The 18,857-nt window shown below is 31.5% G+C and overlaps 3 protein-coding genes and 2 long non-coding RNA genes across 6 annotated transcripts in view; 2 read left to right on the top strand and 3 right to left on the bottom strand.

Annotated features, from left to right (window-relative positions):
- The window catches only part of LOC148236158 (uncharacterized), a 502,848-nt gene that overhangs the window by 294,823 nt on the left and 189,168 nt on the right, over positions 1–18,857 (bottom strand). The window lies entirely within an intron of this gene.
- LOC148236168 (uncharacterized) lies at positions 406–6,239 on the bottom strand. Of its 2 annotated transcripts, none has more exons than XM_088184615.1 (5): positions 5,840–6,239; positions 2,631–2,695; positions 2,486–2,561; positions 2,333–2,415; positions 406–2,260 (listed from the first exon to the last, which is right to left on the bottom strand). In XM_088184615.1, the coding sequence occupies exons 1-3, from the start codon at positions 6,080–6,082 to the stop codon at positions 2,555–2,557; spliced, it is 315 nt and encodes a 104-aa protein (XP_088040741.1). In that variant the 5' UTR covers positions 6,083–6,239; the 3' UTR covers positions 406–2,260; positions 2,333–2,415; positions 2,486–2,554. The 2 variants fall into 2 exon arrangements, with proteins under 2 accessions (XP_088040741.1, XP_088040740.1); XM_088184614.1 differs by lacking the exon at positions 5,840–6,239 and adding an exon at positions 3,063–3,122.
- LOC148236169 (uncharacterized) lies at positions 4,130–5,814 on the top strand. The gene is made up of 2 exons (XR_015809359.1): positions 4,130–4,471; positions 5,322–5,814. It is a non-coding gene; the product is annotated as an uncharacterized LOC148236169 (long non-coding RNA).
- Positions 5,077–10,886, bottom strand: LOC148236167 (uncharacterized). The gene is made up of 8 exons (XM_088184607.1): positions 10,615–10,886; positions 8,665–9,453; positions 7,693–7,757; positions 7,548–7,623; positions 7,391–7,473; positions 6,839–7,318; positions 5,364–6,739; positions 5,077–5,290 (listed from the first exon to the last, which is right to left on the bottom strand). Exons 1-7 carry the CDS (start codon positions 10,751–10,753, stop codon positions 6,680–6,682), a joined length of 1,692 nt encoding a protein of 563 aa, XP_088040733.1. The 5' UTR covers positions 10,754–10,886; the 3' UTR covers positions 5,077–5,290; positions 5,364–6,679.
- On the top strand, positions 12,871–18,629 carry mei-9 (DNA repair endonuclease XPF mei-9). The gene is made up of 14 exons (XM_088184696.1): positions 12,871–13,117; positions 13,181–13,333; positions 13,390–13,570; positions 13,636–13,748; positions 13,817–13,982; positions 14,124–14,260; positions 14,325–14,479; positions 14,537–14,967; positions 15,028–15,336; positions 15,403–15,493; positions 16,526–16,650; positions 16,711–16,884; positions 16,944–17,279; positions 17,749–18,629. Exons 1-14 carry the CDS (start codon positions 13,002–13,004, stop codon positions 17,908–17,910), a joined length of 2,649 nt encoding a protein of 882 aa, XP_088040822.1. The 5' UTR covers positions 12,871–13,001; the 3' UTR covers positions 17,911–18,629.

Raw genomic sequence — 18,857 nt, 5'->3', positions numbered from 1 at the left:
TTTACATGAAAATAAATAAATAAAACAATTAAAAATAAATTTAATATTTTCAGATTATCTTATTGAAATTTTTAAATTCAGAGTCTGAGTCGGACCTTGCGAAAAATTCGGATTCGGAGTCGGGAAAAATTTCCAACGACTTCCCAGCCCTGCTTTTTACGTAGCTTAAATGCAGATTTTTGTCACAGTTTCGCACTTACAGTCACTGGCAATGTACTTGTTTGAAATATATCAATGAGCGTTAACTGATACATGGAGCACATTGTTTTTGAACTATTTTATAATATTAATATTTGACTTGGAGAAAGCACCCCAGGTTTGAGCTCCGTAGTTCCATACTGGCATCATTATTGTTTTGTAAAGAGTGATCTAACTTCAGTTTTCACTTAAAAAAAAAAAACAATATTAAGGATATCTTCAAATTATTTTATTAATCGAATTTTTGCCGTATTTCATTAATTATGAACATTAATATCAAATAAATAGAAGTCTGTGGACCTTTCGCAGCAGACGATTCTTTTCGTAAATTTCGGTCGGTATCTCGGCTATAACTTGTCGGATGATGGTTTTTATGTGCTCAAATGTTTCGGGCTTATCGACGCAGACACGACTCTTAGCGTATCCCAAAAAAATCTAACGGCGTTAAATCACATGATCTTGGCGTCACCAAAACATGAAATAATACGACCTGGGAACTTTTAACCCAAAAAATCCCACGTTGCACTTGACGTGTGAGGTGCTCTGTATCGTCTTCCACGTTAATATCTTCGATTTTGTGCCAAAAATAATCTTTTATCATACGTATATAGTGCTCTGTTGACATTATCACCATTGTCAATTTTATAAGCAACAGCAAAAGTATTAGAAATCATAATTCATAATTTGCAAATATGCTGTGAAAGATTTTGTCTATAATTGAATGCTTTACTACTTTTTTCACATTCAAAATCACGAAGTGTGAGTTTGCATATGTCGTGAAATAAGTACATAGTCTATTTTTAAATGCTTTTCAACATTTTTCACATTCAAACTAACTAATATTAATATGCGTTTGCAAATGTCGTAAAAGATTTGGTCTACGGTTGAATGCCTTTCCACATTTTTCACATTCAAAATCACAAACATTGTTATGAGTTTTCATATGTTGTGAAATGTGGTTCTGAGATTTGAACAATTTTTTACATTTTTCACATTCAAAGTCACGGACATCGCTATGAGTTTGCACATGTTGTAAAAGTCGTTTTTTAGATTTAAAAAGTTTTTTACATATATCACATTCAAAGTCGCGGACATCGCTATGAATTTGCACATGTTGTAAAAGTTGTTTTTTAGTTTTAAAAAGTTTTTCACATTTTTCACAGTCAAAGTCGAAGGCCTCCCTATGAGTTTGCACATGTTGTAAAAGATGGATTTTAGATTTAAAAAGTTTTTTACATTTTTCGCATTCAAAATCACGGACATCGCTATGAGTTTGCACATGATGTTTAAGTTGGTTTTTAGTTTTAAAAAGTTTTTTACATTTTTCACATTCAAAGTTACGGACATCGCTATGAGTTTGCACATGTTGTAAAAGTTGTTTTTTTGACTTAAAAAACTTTTTACATTTTTCACATTCAAAGTCGCGGACATCGCTATGAGTTTGCACATGTTGTTTAAGTTGGTTATTAGTTTTAAAAAGTTTTTTACATTTTTCACATTCAAAGGCACGGACATCGGTATGAGTTTGCATATGTTGTAAAAGTCGGTTTTTAGATTTAAAAAGTTTTTTACATATATCACAATCAAAGTCGCGAATATTGCTATGAGTTATCATATGCCGTGAAAGATTTTGCTTACAATAGAATGCTTTTCCACATTTTTCACATTCAAAATCACGAACATCACTATGAGTTTGCATATGTCGCAGAATATGTTGTTTAATAGTGTATGCTTTTCCACATTTCTCACATTCAAAATTAAGATCACTATGAATTTTTATATGTCGTGAAAGATTTCGTTTACAATTGAATGCCTTTCCACATTTTTCACATTCAAAGTCACGAGCATCGCAATGAGACTTTATATGGTTTAAAAGAATGTATTTGGACATGAATGTTTCTCCACATTGTTTACATTCAAAATCACGAATGTCACTGTGAGTTTGCATATGTCGTGAAATTTGTTGTTTAGTTTTGTATACTTTTCCACATTTGCTACAATCAAATTTAGAAGAATAGTCATTGAAACGTTGAACTTTAGTACACTTTTCACTTTCTGATCTCTAAAATTAACATTATATTAGTTAGCAAAAATATTTAAATAAATACAATTTAAAAATTTACTCGACTATTACTTTAGTGACGTTATAAACTTGGTGAGATAATGCGTCCACACCGGTAGTATTTTCTTTAAATATATCTTTAACATCATGCGTTTCTGAAATCATAATAATCAATAATTAACATTTATTAAAATGCATATATTTATATTTATATGGATGTCCAACCTATTTCAAACAAGTCGTCTACGTCTTCTTTGAATGTATCTTCACTGTTATAGTATTCGCGTTTTACATTTAAGAACTATAAAAAGAACGCTTTTTTAGATCACATGTATCAACAAGTACGATAACAAATAGCACGTTTCATTACCTCGACTTTACATTGAATCGTGTCAACGGAAGGAAGCATTTCTTTTTCATTTTCGACGTCAGGTTCTGCAAAGAGGAAATTTAATACTTAATTAAAACATCTACCTAATTAACTAGTAAATTTTGTTCAAAGGTCATCTCTGAAATTTTTTTAGGTAAGAGCTAAAAAATCGTCTTTTTGATATTTTTGTTCAAGGACAAATAAGGTTGAAATGAGGGCAAAAGAAGGTCAACGGAGGGGAAAATGGGGGCAATTTTGAGGGCAATCCTCAAAGGAAGACGTCTGATCGCCTTATGAAAATAAAATATTTCGTTTTCATTTGATCATAACTGAAAATGATAAAGCAGTGATATCAGTAAGAAGCAATATATTAAAGCGTGGGACATCATTAATTTCGATTGGTAATTGCAATCAGAAAAATGAAAATAATACCAGTTTTGATAAGCGCCATTGTACCTCCGGAGTTGACAGTTCTTAGCCAACGGTTGGTCTAAATACGACAAATTGTTGAGCAGTTTTTATATTTACGTATCTTCCAAAGTCTGCAAACTTTTCTAAAACTATATTAACTATATTAATATTGTAAGTAACGTTTAGCGTCCAATACACAGCACGGCTTACACCTACATGCACACAATTTTTGAACACTGCATTGCATTGCATTACTGTTTGTTGATCCCGCAATGGCAGGAAGACGTGGAAGATTAACGACAATAATAAACGAAATTTTAACTGAAAGAAATCCGAAATGAAAAAAGGCAAATTCAACAAATTCTAATACTTATATACAACTGGTACTGTGATGATCCTCAGCGGCGAATGGCCTATGAAGCCGATGTGCATTAAAAAAATGTTATCGACTGGTACAATTTTATTCGGGATGAATGCACAACATGGCTAAATACACATTATGAGGGAATCAGTGGCACAGACTACAGACAATAATGGTGAGATTTTTTCACCAGAATTACCACCGAGGCCTCTACAGAGAGGGACATTGGATCTTCAGCGGTAGTGAGGGAGTAAGTAACAGATGTTTTCTCGTAGAGTTACAACTTTAGAGGCTTGAATATTAAATTCTAAAATTTTGTTTAATTCTAAAAAACAAACTAATTTATATGCAGTAGAAATATTAACTAATTCTAATTCAAAAATTAGCGATTGATTAGTCTTTAGTTTTGTGGAGGGGAAGACTTATTTTTCGTTAATACATGAAAGGTAAAAAAGCCAAATATGGCAAAAACACTCCCTGACAATTCATGCCACTTTTGATACGAGTTATCCACTTAAATATGAAGTAAGAAAGAGAAAAATAAATCAACTAAAATCACACCTGTCTGCCCAACAGAAGGTTTACTAGATACGTGGAAAATTCTAAAAAGGTCAGCATTGCTTTAAAAAATGTTCACATGCTTGCAAAGAAGAAAAAACCGTTCCAGAATGGTGAGTTGTTAAAATAAGTTTAGTGACGGGTGGCAGTTAGACACAGATTGAGCCGCAGTAATAGTATTTTTATTGAAAAGTAAATATAGTTGCAAGTTTATTATAAGTATAAGTGTTACCAGAGTGCCGCCAAATTTTGGCCATAAAGGATCCCGGAGAAGATCAATCGTTACGTGATTGACGGTTTCGAATGATGAGCGATTGATGTCTTGATTGATTGAATCTGTCAAATTGTTCTGATATAATCCTGGGAAATCCGAAACGGTTGATAACCCTGATTCTAGTACCTGCCGATCTGTCAAGATGATTTCGAGCGCAGATATGGCATTTCTTGCAATTACTCTTGCGGTTCTACTCAGAAAAAAATTGAAAAGAATCAGACGTTGGAACGAATTGAGGTACCGCTTCACTCATGAGCATTTGCAAACAATTCTACAAGAAACTGATAATATAAAATTCTTCGAACGAACCAAGAATCATTTGACACGTTATTAGAGATAATCCGGCCAAATTTTGAAAAAACAAGACACTGATATGCGTCAGGCTATTCCTGCTGGTCAAAGGCTCTCTATAACAATAAGATACTTAGTAATTGGTATGAATTTGCTCCTCGTACCTTGGAAATGATAATAATGGAAACGTGAGGCTATATTCTAAATTGTGACAGAGAAAGATTTTTTTATATACATTAAAATCATTGCCTATTCTGTAGGTTAAAATCCATAAGAATTATGTAAATAAGTATAAGAGAAACGAAGCTTTGGAAAGGTTGTTGATAATTTATAAAAAATTAAACCTCTGGCCACCATCGACGATAATAAAAAAAAAATAAACACATTAAGATCAAATTACTACTGAGAATTAAAAAAATAATAACGTCTCGAAGATCAAGGTCGGGGGCAAATGATGTTTATACTCCGAAGAGTTGGAACTTTCAATATCTTTTATTTTTGAACAGATTCGAGCGACCCCGAGTATGTTATTTTCAAATAAAAACGCTTAAAATATTTAATGCATTTATTAAAACGAATACAACATAACCTAACTAAATGAATGCTGTAAAATATTTATTATTAATTCTTGCAAATATCCAATTTACCCTCATTATTGAAATCGTGAAAAAATTTTTCACTCATCATTTTTTAAATTCCAAAAAACTGATATCTTTCCCCAAAATCAGAGGCAATCTTTTTCCATTCTTCCTCTGTTAATGGCATCTGAAAAATAAATTGTAAAATATTGTTACAGGTTCTTGCTACTTATGATATAGAAAACACAAATGATTCGGACCAATTACAAGGACAACAAAGAACTGAATCGCTGAAAGCTCTTCTTCAGAAAGTACTAACTATATTTCATCTGTAAATGCTGTTATTCCGCCATCGCTGCCCCCTTAGACAAAAATCAAGAAAAGTATGCTTGCTAAACAAAATGAATTATTGGATAGGGCGTGTGCATATTTATCTGAGCCCAATAAAAATTGAAGCAAATCAATATACTCCAGTCACATCTCTGCAGCTATCTCCTAACTACTCACTTAATCGACACGAAATTACACTTATTCCATCCTCTTCTGCACTGTCTTTTGCGACTGATTCACAAGAATGTGAATTTATATACAATGCCGGACCATTATTTGCTCAATTTAAACCATGATTGTACTTGATTATTTTTAATTTAATTTTTTTTTTGTTCAATATAATATATTACTGATGTGTGCGTAAAATATACAATGTTAAATTATATTACTATTTTATTTCACTTACCTTTATATAAGACTGAAGAACATAAAGTAGTGATTGACATGTGTCCATTATAGCCTGACTGATAGCAGCTGGTGACATTATAACTGAGAATCTCAAATCTTTAATGTTCCTTCCAGTAGCAAGATATCGTAAGGTTACAGCCAGTTTTTCTTCAGCACATATCGAATTCTTCATGCACGTATCTTGTTTTGTCAAGAATGGCTTAACCATTTCCAACAAGTGGTCAAAACAGTCATACTTCATACGATAATAATTTTCGTAGTCTTCATCTTCCTTCGATAAGTTCAAATGTGTGTAGAGATCTTTTTTCAATAGCCATTCTTTAGTCCATCGTTTTCTCTTAACACGTTTTTTTGTAGCCAAAGCTATTATTATTGCAATAGCAGCTTTTTTTTTATTGCAATTTTTTCCGCAAAAAACGTATCACATTCACAAACGCATTCTCAAGAAGACTGATGTCAGTCTCGACTGATCGTTTAATATCGTCCGTCAGTCTATCAATCTACTATCAGTATTTTTACGACCAATATCACAGACTGAATGTGTAACCTACGTCTAATTATGAAGGTAATGGGAGAATAGCAAATGCATTTGTGAGCTACTTCCAAACGGTCCTTAACACAACTCCGATCAGTTCAGATTTAGATGACAACTACTCAAAAATATAAACGTCAGGATGTCTATCAATTGATAGTTTCACAATTTCTGACCTTCAGTATGTTTTGGTAAATTGAAGGCGAAAAACTGAACAGGCCTTGATTTCATTCCAGCTGGTATGCTTAAAGAAATACAGGACCTTATCGCATATCCGCTGTTTTTTATGAAATTAATTCTCATACTTTAAAGGAACATAAATCTACGATAGAAATTTATAGACGGTGTCGATTTTATCAGTACCAACTAAAATATTAGAAATCACAATTTACAAGTATGTTTTGAAATATTTATCATAATTATTTATTGATATGAGTTTGCATGTGTTTCACATTTTTCACGTACCAAATCACGAACATCGTTATGAGTTTGCAAATGTATAAAAACTTCTTTTTTAGATTTGAATAGTTTTTTACAATTTTCACATTCAAAATCACAAACATCAATATGAGTTTTCATATGTCGTGAAATAAGTTGTTTATTTCTGAATGCTTTTTCACATTTTTCACATTTAAATAAACTAATATTGAAATGAGTTTGCATGTGTTGTGAAAGGTATTCTCTATTATTGAACGCTTTTCCACATTTCTCACATTCGAAATTACGAACTTCGCTATGACTTTGCATATGTCTTAAAACTCGTTTTTTAGATTTAAAGAGCTTTTTACATTTTTCACATTCAAATTGACGAACATCATTATGAGTTTGCATATGTCGTGAAATTATTCGTTCAGTTTTCAATGCTTTTCCATATTTACTACAATCGAATTTATGAGAATCGTCATAAAAACATTGAACTTTAGTACATTTTTCTCTCCCTGGTTTCTAAAATTAAAATTTCATTAGTTATTATAAATACAGAAATAAACATAATTCACAAATTTATTCATTTATTACTTTTGTAACGTTATAAATTTGGTTAGATAAAACCTCCACACCAATAGTATTCCCTTTAAGTACATCTTTTACATCGTGAATTTCTGAAATCATAATAAATAATAATTGACACTTATTAAAATGCAACAGTATATTTATATTTATAACAATGTCCAACCTATTTCAATCGATTCATCTACATTATCTTTGAATGTATCTTCGCTGCTACAGTATTCGCGTTTTACATTTAAGAACTAATAAAAGAACACTATTTTAGATCACATGTATTAACATGTACGTTAACAAATAGCACGTTTCATTACCTCGTCTTTACATTGAATCTTGTCAATGGAAGGAAGCTTTTCTTTATCGTTTTCAATGTCAGCTTCTGCAAAAATTAAGTTTAATACTTAATAGATATATGTATATCATTCATAAAAATATAATATCTCGTTTCCATCAGAACATAACTGAATATGACGGAGTAGTGAAATTAGCTAAAAATTAAGACATTTAAATTTTTAATTGTAATTACAAAAAAAATAATACCAGTTTTCATAAACACCACTGTAACTCAGCGTGGAGTTGACAGTTTCTAAGCGAGGTTTGGTCCAAATATGATGAACTATTGAGAGTGGATTATAAAAGGGAAAATTAGAAACGTTTTAGCTAAAACGCACATTGATCAGCGTGGCGCAGTCGGGCAATGCGGGGCAAGGTTGTGCGATAAAAAAAACTGTGTGGCATAGTTGCCCACACACATTGGATAGCAGTTTGACGGAGGCAGAGCCATGATATGATAAAAATCGAGTGACCAAAAACATGTTGAAATACTTTGATTTGAGCTCCGAGTTAGAAACATTATTATTACTCTATCAGAAGTCAAGAAAGGTAAAGCTACGGAAAAGTGAGTACATGAAAAAAGAGGAGCTCATGGGGAATTTGCACTGACAAGAGAATTCTGAAAAGAACGATTCGTAAACTATTTCCGCTTAAATCGAGGGGAGTTAGAAGAAATTCATAGCATGATTCATCCTATTATTTACTTAGAGGGATGCAATGCTCAAACACCAATTAGAACCAAAGAAAGACTGGCACTATTTTTGAGGTAAGTTTTTATATTATATTTTATATTTCTTATGAAAAGCTAATAATACGTATCGTAAATGTAGAAACAGAAAAAGGATAGAACAGATAATTATTATTATAACAAAATTTTAACGAAGTAGTAAAAAAAAACTGATAATATAAAACGAAAATATGAAAATATGGAGGTTGGTATTTTTTAAAATTACTTTTGTATGAAGACGTCATCTCTCCAGGTTCCCCTGAATAGTTAGTTGAAACAGGAGAGTTCACATGTGACCAACGGGACCAATTATTTGTCCTCGGGTGATTGCTGTTCTCGCCTGTACCAACTCCTGGATGAAATTGCTGATATTGAGGAACTGTAGGTTCAGCAATATTTAGTAGGCGTGTCTCCTCTTGCGAAACAGTGAGAAATACATTTCTTTTCACAATGTGTTGAGATGTAAGAGGCATTTTTTTTGTCTGCTTATACATAAACATGAAGAACAAGTACAGATCGTCTTGTGGAGCTGTTCTTTCTATCATTTTTTTCCTTTCTTTTGATCTTTCTTTATGCTGTTCAAGAGTCTTTTTTATTAAGTTTTCTATATACTTTTTTTTCACCTTCTTCTTTAATTGTGTCTTTGATGGAGATTCAGCAGGCATATTGTTTGCAGATGAATTAAGTAAATCACCCTCTTCAACATAGGCAATGTTTGTTAAGGCCGAGTCTTTATCATCACCCTCATCTATTGGGTTATCATCACAATGTTGGGTTTCAGCTTCTATATGTAGATCCTCTTCACTATGTGGTTCTTGGTTCTTCACATCGACGGCAAAATTTTTATCACAGTTATCATTGACCATGTAATGTAATAAAAACTCCATTTGACTTTGAAACCTCCACATTTTGATATCCGCTGCAGCAACTCCACTTATTTTCATACGTTGCTGTCGTCGTAGAGCATTTTTATGGTTCTTTCTCAATTTCACCCATGTAGATTTAGCCTCACCAGCTGAAAAAGGGAAAACAATAAATTATGTAATTAATTAATTAATAAGTACCACAACAAAATTGTTAATACTAAAATATAATAAATTAAAATGAAAAAGTAAAAGTACAAGATAAATGTGGATGTCGATTGCGTCAGGTTTTGAATCACGATGCATTTTCCACATTCTTTGGGCGCCATTGATAAGAAGCATGTCATGATCAAAAAGCCTAATAAATCTGGATCTTTATACTTTAATTATAAAAATAATTTCTCCATTGTGTTAATGGCAGCTGTCGATGCACAGTACAAATTCATTTTCATTGATGTAGGATCCATATGGAGATTCAGTGACGGAAATATTTTTTCAAGTAGTCAGTTGGCCAGAAAATTGGATAAGGAAACTAAAAGTTCCTCCACCTACTGATCTACCTTCCTTCGAATATAAATTGACATTTATATTTGTAGGGGACGAGGCATTCCTATTGATGGTAATCTTAATGAGAACCTATCCAAGGAGAAGTGTTATGTCAAGCTATGAAAATAAGGTATTCAATTATAGGCTCTCACAAGCAAGGCAAACTGTTGAATGTGCATGAACATGAGTATTCCAAAGACTATTTGAAATTAAAGTCACTAGCCTTGTCAATGTCGTAAAAGCAGTTCGTGTTTTGCACAATTATTTATGTAGAAATGTCATAAGTGGTGATAATGAACAAAACAGCATGGAGGAAAAACTACCAACAAGACAGCTATTTTCGATTAAAGGTAACCGTTCAAGGCGTGTACAAGCTGCTTTTTCAGTTAGACAAAAATTCACTGAATACTATAATTCAAGGGGAAGTGTGCCATGGCAAGAAGAGGTTGTTTCTTGAGGATACTATTGAATACTAATGTTATATATATATATTAGGTATTGTAATGAATCTCATTTAAATGTTAACATAACAGTATTCATTATTTCTTATACATATCAATAAAGTGATCAGATTTTGAAAATATCAACGGACACTAAAAATAAAAAGGTCATTACGGATTTTTTTGTTCAAAGACAGATTGTTGCAAGAGCTAAAAAGAGGTCACTTTGGACGTTTTTGCTTAAGGAGGACAAAGGAAAACACAATTTTGAGGAGTCTTGTCACCTTAATATTACTCATATGATAAATACATTTTGAATGTACTTACCCTTTGTCATGTTGAGTTCCTTTGCTATTTTAATCCAAATCTCCCGTTTAAATTTAATTTGCATGTATTGTGAATCATTGGTGTCGTATAACACTGGGTGGTTACGGACTAACTCTATTAATTTTTCAAGCGATTTCATCGAAAAAAACAATAAAATACATAAAAATAAACGCAAATTGAAAGGTGGTACGAGTCACACGTGTCGCGCAATTTCTGTGTCAGATCCAAAAGTGTGAGGCACGTCTATATGCGATGCCCTGCTTCTGTCAACTGCGCGTCAACGTGCGTCCGACCTAAGTTGTTTCTTTACAGTGACATCTTATGAATATTTTTTTTAATTAACGAAGTTGAGAAAAATCGACATTTTTCGTTAATTTTGAATATATTTGAAAGCGCGTGTCTATAAAAATGTGCCTCGATTCAGTGGTTAAATTGTTCAATTGGAATCATTATTAACAAATATCAAGAAAATAATATTTTGAATATGGCTTTTAATGCATTTTTCATCTAATATGTATTAAAAAAAATATTTTAGATTTTCGACGTAGGTAGCGTGTACTAAATAAATCACTTTTTAAAATGCTAAGGGACTGTATCGTTTTTCTAAGCAATTTAGATTGGCTTTTAAAATTATTTTAAGGCCTATTTGTACATGTATTTATTTTATTACGGCCAAAGCTTGGCGGCACTCTGGCAGCACTGATGTGACGGCGGCGGAGGGCAGCAACATTATTTTGGTGGACTTCGACGGATAGACAACGGCGGTGGTGCCTCGCTCACCGTCACTTCCATATTTTAACATGTAAACCAGTATATACTTAAAATAAAAATACTACTACAGCGTTAAATTATATTATATATATATGATTTTATTGTTGAGTTAAATCGTTTTAATATATTAATGTTAGATTCAGTACAAAATTACATTGACAAAAATATGTATTGCGAAAATGAATTAAAAGTGGAATTAAGGTTGGCATTATTGGTGTAGTGGGGCCGGAACGTCGCTTTAGTACATTTTTCTACAACCGGAATGCGTTCCGAAAGGATTTATTAAAAGTTCTGTTCAATGTTCCTTAAGCTTAATTAACGGTCATTGACTACACATTTCTAAATAATACACTGCATAACCAAACTACAACGCAACAAATAAAATAACCAGGGTATACGTCTTCGGATTCACATAAACTGAAATCTCATTTATCATTATTAAGGGGTGTAACGTTCCGGTACTTATTTTTTACCATTACACCACTGGTTACCACAGCGCCGCCGAGAGAAAAATCTGGCCCCAAATTATTTATTTATTATTGCTGCGGGCCTCCCCCCCCTCCAAGCATTTGTAGCATCTAAAGTATAATTATAATAAGACTCACAGTTCGCAAAATTATGAGTTTTCTTATATAAACAATAATTAAAACCAAAAATGTAAAAGAAAACCATTTCATATAGTATTCATTGTGACATATGAAGAATTGTAGTCATAAACTAATAGATAAAGGAAATGAGATCCAATACTCGGAAACTCAAACTCTCTAATAAATCGATTTATACCTCTGTCTTTGTCTTAATATATTTATTTCATTCATATAAAAAGTAAAACTTTTTTCAAGACTTTTTTACTGCATCTGCAAAATTATATTATTTTTTAAGACTGGAAGAATAATTATTCACAATCTGCGCACGCGAAGATAAATAATTCAATATTTTCCTCGAGGGAGGAAATTAAACAGAACCAATGAAGACTTACGGAAAAATATCATCGTTTACAAAGAATTATTTTATTCTCATTAACCTTAATTTTGGTTACCTAAAAATAGGTAAATGTAAAAATAAACGTAAAAAGATTATATGATGATATTTACTCTTTAAAATCAAATAAACATGGAAACATTATAATATATATTCTGCTACCATATGGCTCGATTAATAACTGATAAAAATATTTTTTACTGAAAATGTTTTACCCAACTACAAAAAAATATCAGTAACATCATATAAATTACATCGAATGATTTTTTCAATAATGGGAAATATTTGAACAGACAAAAAATATATGTAGTTGAAAAAATGTGCATAATAAATTAATAAATGATGTATGTATTCTATGGAGTGATTGATTAAAATTTTTATTTTATTTAAATACATAAAATTAAAACCTCATTGTGACGCCGAAGATTTTCGCAAAAAGTCCACTAATTGACGATTGTTTAAAATGTGTAAAACCGACACTTGCCGACAATGATAATTTGTTAAGACCAAATATTATCTTTTAGAAAGCAAACTGTCAAAACAAAATCTTGTACTATTATTATTTGTTCCATTTCACTGTTAAGTGCTGACAAAAAAGTTAAACCACCTTATTATTTACAAAATATACATTTAAAATGGAGAGTGGCGTAGAAAAACCTGTTGAAGAAAATAATTGGTTGCCAATGTTGGACTTTGAAAGGCAAATGTTTCTCGATATAGTCGAAACTGATGGTTTGGTAATAACAGCAAAGTAAGTATTGTTTAGATATACCATATTTAAAATGCATATTTGAACAATATGTTAAAATTATAGAGGGTTGAATGACAGTGTGGTGATTTTAAACATTCTCCGTACGTACATGGATCCGGCTCACCTAGTTTTAGTAATAAATAGTTCAGAGTTTGAAGAAAAGTTTTACATGAATAAACTTAAACTTAATGAGCTACCAAATACAGCCGCAGAAAGGTATTTTGCTTATCTTATATGCAACGATAAATATTATAATATGCGATTATTTTTAGAGAAAAGACGTATTTAAATGGAGGTGTACATTTTGTGTCGACTAGGATACTGGTTGTAGATTTGTTGAAAAATAAAGTACCAAAAGAGCATATTACTGGTATTGTTGTTTTGAGAGCTCACTCAGTTTTGGAGAGTTGTCAGGAAGCATTCGCTCTCCGGTTATATCGACAAAGTAATAAAGTGAGTATGCATTTATTTTGTTTTAATTTTAATTTGATTATAATTTCTAATATAATCTATTTCAGACTGGTTTCATAAAAGCTTTCTCACACTCGCCTCAATGCTTTACGTTTGGTTTCGCTCACGTTGAAAAAGTCATGAAGTCCTTATTTTTAATAGAACTGTTTTTATGGCCGAGGTATTATTTTATATAATATAACTAATTTTTATAGGGTTCTTATACTTTTTTAATTTTTTTATGAGCAGATTCCATGGTTTGATAAATCAAACTTTAAAAAAGTATCAGCCGACTGTCGTAGAGTTGCATGTTCCGATTTCGCAGAAGACAACCTTTATGCAAACATGTATATTAGATATAATGAATTATACAACCAAAGAATTGAAGAAAATCAACCGAACATTAGATTTGCAGGTATTTATATTTTCCACTTTTTTTCTTTAAATTAAGGAAATTCGAGAAATTTTACTTATAGATATACATAGTATGCATTGTTATACAAATTATCAATAAATTTCTGATAATACCATAAATATACAAATTAATAAATTTTAGGAAATAACAGTAGAGAATTGCATAACGAAAAAGTTTCATAAAATATTGCAATCGCAACTGGATTGTATATGGCATCAATTGAGCGTTAGAACTAAGGAATTAGTTCAAGATCTGAAAATAATGCGAAGTTTAATAATGTATGTATTTTACACTCATTGAATTAATCTTGCAGTAGCTTTATTTATTTCAATATATTTTCAGACATCTAATCCATCATGATGCAGTTAGTTTTTATAGCCTTTTGAGCAAATATAGAACGCCGGAATACGCAAAGGTAAACTCTGGATGGATTCTGTTAGATTCGGCTGAGCAAATGTTCAAGCATGCACGTAGTAGAGTTTTTAACAATACAAAAGGTATTTTAAAATCAATTTTTATATATATTAAAAAATAATTAAATAAATAATTTGTAGAATTTGCACCTGAAATACAATCTAAATGGAAGTATCTAAGCGAGATATTGACGGTGGAAATTCCAGCTGAGCAAAAAAAAATGGGTTCTGATAGTAAAATTAGGATACTAATTTTATGCCAAGATAAGAGGACGTGTTCGCATTTAAACGATTATTTGACATTAGGACACCAAAAGAGCTTACAATTATCTGCACTAAGAAACAATGTCACATTTACCGCTCCTCCGCAAGAAGTCAATAGTAAGATTGATAAAACGATTGTAAGCGATGGACCGAATCAGTTGGAGCTCAACGATGACGAAGTCGAAGAAGAGAATCTCGATAAAACCAATTACATACTGACAATGTCACAAAATATAATCAGTAACATAACACAGGATAGAAAGGAAGAGGAGAGCAACGATAATTCATATTTCGAACCCTTCCCTCAGGTAATTCATATAATGTAATTATATTAACGTTTGAATGCTAATCAAATTCTCAATGTGCAGATGGAAAATATGGATTTGACCCAAATAGAGACTGAAGCACCTATGGTATTTATACAGACTTTCAAAAATAATAATGAAGGACTATATTTAGAGGATACTCTACAAGCATTGCAGCCGAGATATATTATTATGTATCATAGTGATATAACGGCAACAAGACAGGTGGAGCTTTATGAAGCGAGACGAAATCGGGAGCATCCTTTGACGATATTTTTTCTTATGCATGCTCAAACGACTGAAGAGCAAAGTTATCTTACTTCACTCAGGAGAGAAAAACAATCTTTCGAGCTGTTGATTGAAGCAAAAAGTGTTAGTATTATATTCATTTAAAAGAATTATTGTGGAAAGAAATAAATGTTATAAATATTTTCATAGACAATGGTAATTCCCTCTTATCAAGATGGAAAATCAGAAGTATCCATACCAAATGAAGTTCTTGAACCGGAAACTAATACTAGAAAAGCTGGTAATTTATTATTTTTTTTAAATTTTAATCTTTTTTCATTTTTTCTTATTATATCTTAAATATATTATAAGGTTAAGTAAAATTAAAACCTTAAATATTTTTTATCTTATAATTTATTGTTCGAAAGGACATGAATTTGAAATAAAAGTGCAGTAGATGTTTAAGACACTCGTATTAATGATCTTGGATTACAAAACGGTGATCGGATTTTTGCGGACATTGATTATTCCAGACAAAAATTATATTTATATGTATTTGACGGATATAATGACAAACTTAAGAAATTTAATATGTTAACTAATGTTCAATACGCTAATTAAAAATTTTAATATTCAAATTTTTATTGATTATAATTGCACATTGAACTTTAAGGTTGAACAATCCAAATGCTAACGTAATTTTTTTATATATTTTTTGTCCTGAATGATCAGTGTCTGGAATAATCACCGAAACCAGCAAAACAGTTGTACTCAGAAGTCTACGTTGTTTTGATTAAAATGGAAGCTAATGATTACTTGATAAGATCTGTGCATTTTAATAAGTCCGCTACAGAACTCTCGCCATTTTGGAATTTTCTGATCCTCTCTAACACTTGCTGGAGTGATGTTTCACTATACCGAACCTCAATGGGTTTCACCTCTTATGCAAAACCTTACCCATACTTTGCTCTACGTCTCCGCTGTGCTTCGGAGAAGTTGGGCTGTAGGCGACTAAAAACTGGCCGCATTCCCTCGAACAATTTTTGTCCTACCTCTAAAGTAGTAGGCACGCTCTTGACACAATTAAAATTCGTCACACTTAGACCTCCTAGATCGAATTGAATACAATATTAATGGCTCCTTAGCAGAAACTCCAAAGACAACCCACAGCGAATGCGGGTAGTTAACAAAGACGATCGCTGATGAATCCGCACCCCTCGGTAAACTTATATCTTACAATAATACAATAATTTAACTCCCTATTGAATAATTTAAAGTTATCAAACTTGTTTAATGCACCTCTCAAATTATTCTAAACGATTATATGTTGCAGGAGGTCAAGATGCAGATAAACCAACTGAAAAGCCTCGTATTATTGTCGACATGCGTGAATTTCGTTCAGATCTTCCAGCTCTATTGCATAAAAAAGGCTTTCAAATCGATCCTGTCACAATCTTAGTATGACATCACTCGCACTAAATTATTGAAACGTTAATTTTAAGACTATTTCACTTACAGGTCGGTGACTATATACTAACACCTGATATATGCGTCGAACGTAAATCTCTATCAGATCTGATAGGTTCTTTAAATTCGGGCCGTTTACACACTCAATGTACCCAAATGTGCCGCCATTACACAAGACCGATGCTGCTGATCGAATTTGATCAGAACAGACCTTTCAACTTGCAAGTAAGTGTCTAATCAATATGCATTAAAATAATTATAATTTATTATAATAATGTTCTTAGGGTCAATACACATTGTCTGCCGATATGTCAGGGGCAGATATACGTCAGAATTTGCAGTTGTTAACAATCCATTTCCCCAAGTTGAAGCTCGTATGGTCTCAAAGTCCTTATGCGACGGCGGAATTGTTCTATGAATTGAAGCAAGGAAGATCGCAACCTTCATCGGAAACGGCACTCACTATTGGAGAAGATGCTTCCGGAGACGGTCTCATGATTGACAGATACAATCCGGCTATTTACGATTTCATATTGACACTACCCGGAGTGAATTCTAAAAATATATCCAGAATAATGAACAAAGGTGGAGTGTTAGATGACATTGTTAAATTAACAAAGGTAAGTAGATTTTCATATCAATGCTATGAGTAAATCATTAAGAATGAATGGGATTCTGGGAACACATTTGTCTCAATCACATACCTACCAACCTTTCATTTTATTTCGATTATATTGAGAGAATTTAATAACTGATCTTTGTCAATTGAGTAAAATAAGCAAACTGCAGCTGGCATCATTTCTTGAATTTATAAATTTATTAGCGACTTACATTATTTGGCTCAATTATTGCTCGCTTTTGAAGTTGAATGTTTATTAGTGATTCAGTACAATATTGTAATAAAAAAATATATTTGAGTACAGTTTTAACATTATTTAGATTACCATAGGAAGTTACATAAAATTCTTAAAAAATAAAATGATTGTTATAAATATGAATATTATCTGTTAATAATATTTTAAAGAATATTCTCGTTTTGCGATATTAGTTTTAATAATCGATTTATATATATATTTTTAAATATTACAGGAAGAGCTTTATGAATTAGCAGGAAATAAATCTGATGGTGAGATGTTGTGGATCATTATACAATACGTCCATGGACCATCGGAGACTAACAGTCAAAATAAGATCATACCAAAAAACAGATTCGGGAAACCAATGCGTGGAAGAAAAAGAAATCATCAATGAATCTTAATTATTTTATTATTAACATTATATGATATTATTAGTGTGAGAATCTATTTTATTCAACCCTTTGAGTAGTAAGTTAATTTATACACATTTGTTAGTATACACCTGGGAATGAGTTAATTCTACGTATTTTTATATAATTATTTATTATTTTATATTGGATTTATAGTAAATTATAGAAAAAAATCAGTGATTCTCAATGTTTTATTGCGTTGATTTATTATATAACTTTTTTTTATTAGTATGTTTTAATAATTTATTTTAACACTTCTATTATTAAATTACGTTTATTTATTTTACATAATTTTATACATTACAGTGATGCCTTGACTTATGAGTTTAATTTGTTCCATAACGGAGCTCGTAACTCAAATTACTCATGTCAAATCAATTTTCCCCATTGAAATGGATTAATGACAAATAAAATGGTAAATACATACTACCTAAATTAATGATAAAGTTTATTTTTAAGTTACGCAATGTGTTTTTTGATTGTATGACGACTTAAAATTTAAAAAAAATCTACTCATATCTCGAAAAGCTCGTAAGTCGAAGCTCCACTGTATTTGGCTTTTGTGGTATTTTTCTTATACCAACTCAGAAGCTCTCAATATTTTTTGATATGTTCATTTATTTAGTATTCTTTAATTTATTGTAGTATTGTTTTCTATAGAAATCATTTACATTAAATAAATATTTTAAAAATATTATATATATCTTAATATTTTTTATTTATTACTTCTTCAGTTATATATGTAAATATATGACTATCTGTGTACTGCAAAACAGTGCAAGATCAATCATCGTACATGTACATCGATACCGCTCAAAGGGTTAATATCTGTATTAACACTACCAACAGGTCGAGTAATATCTACCCGCTTTGTCCACTGCTGGTAATCCACAGGACAGGTTGTGACCACATTTTACGACTTCTATGTTTA

The sequence above is a fragment of the Plectrocnemia conspersa genome, unplaced genomic scaffold, assembly GCF_051122295.1.
Source record: "Plectrocnemia conspersa isolate PC_06_02 unplaced genomic scaffold, ASM5112229v1 ptg000004l, whole genome shotgun sequence".
In the NCBI taxonomy this organism is placed as follows: Eukaryota; Metazoa; Arthropoda; class Insecta; order Trichoptera; family Polycentropodidae; genus Plectrocnemia; species Plectrocnemia conspersa.
Note: the sequence above shows the minus strand (reverse complement) of the source record. Positions and strands in the feature narration are given on the sequence as shown.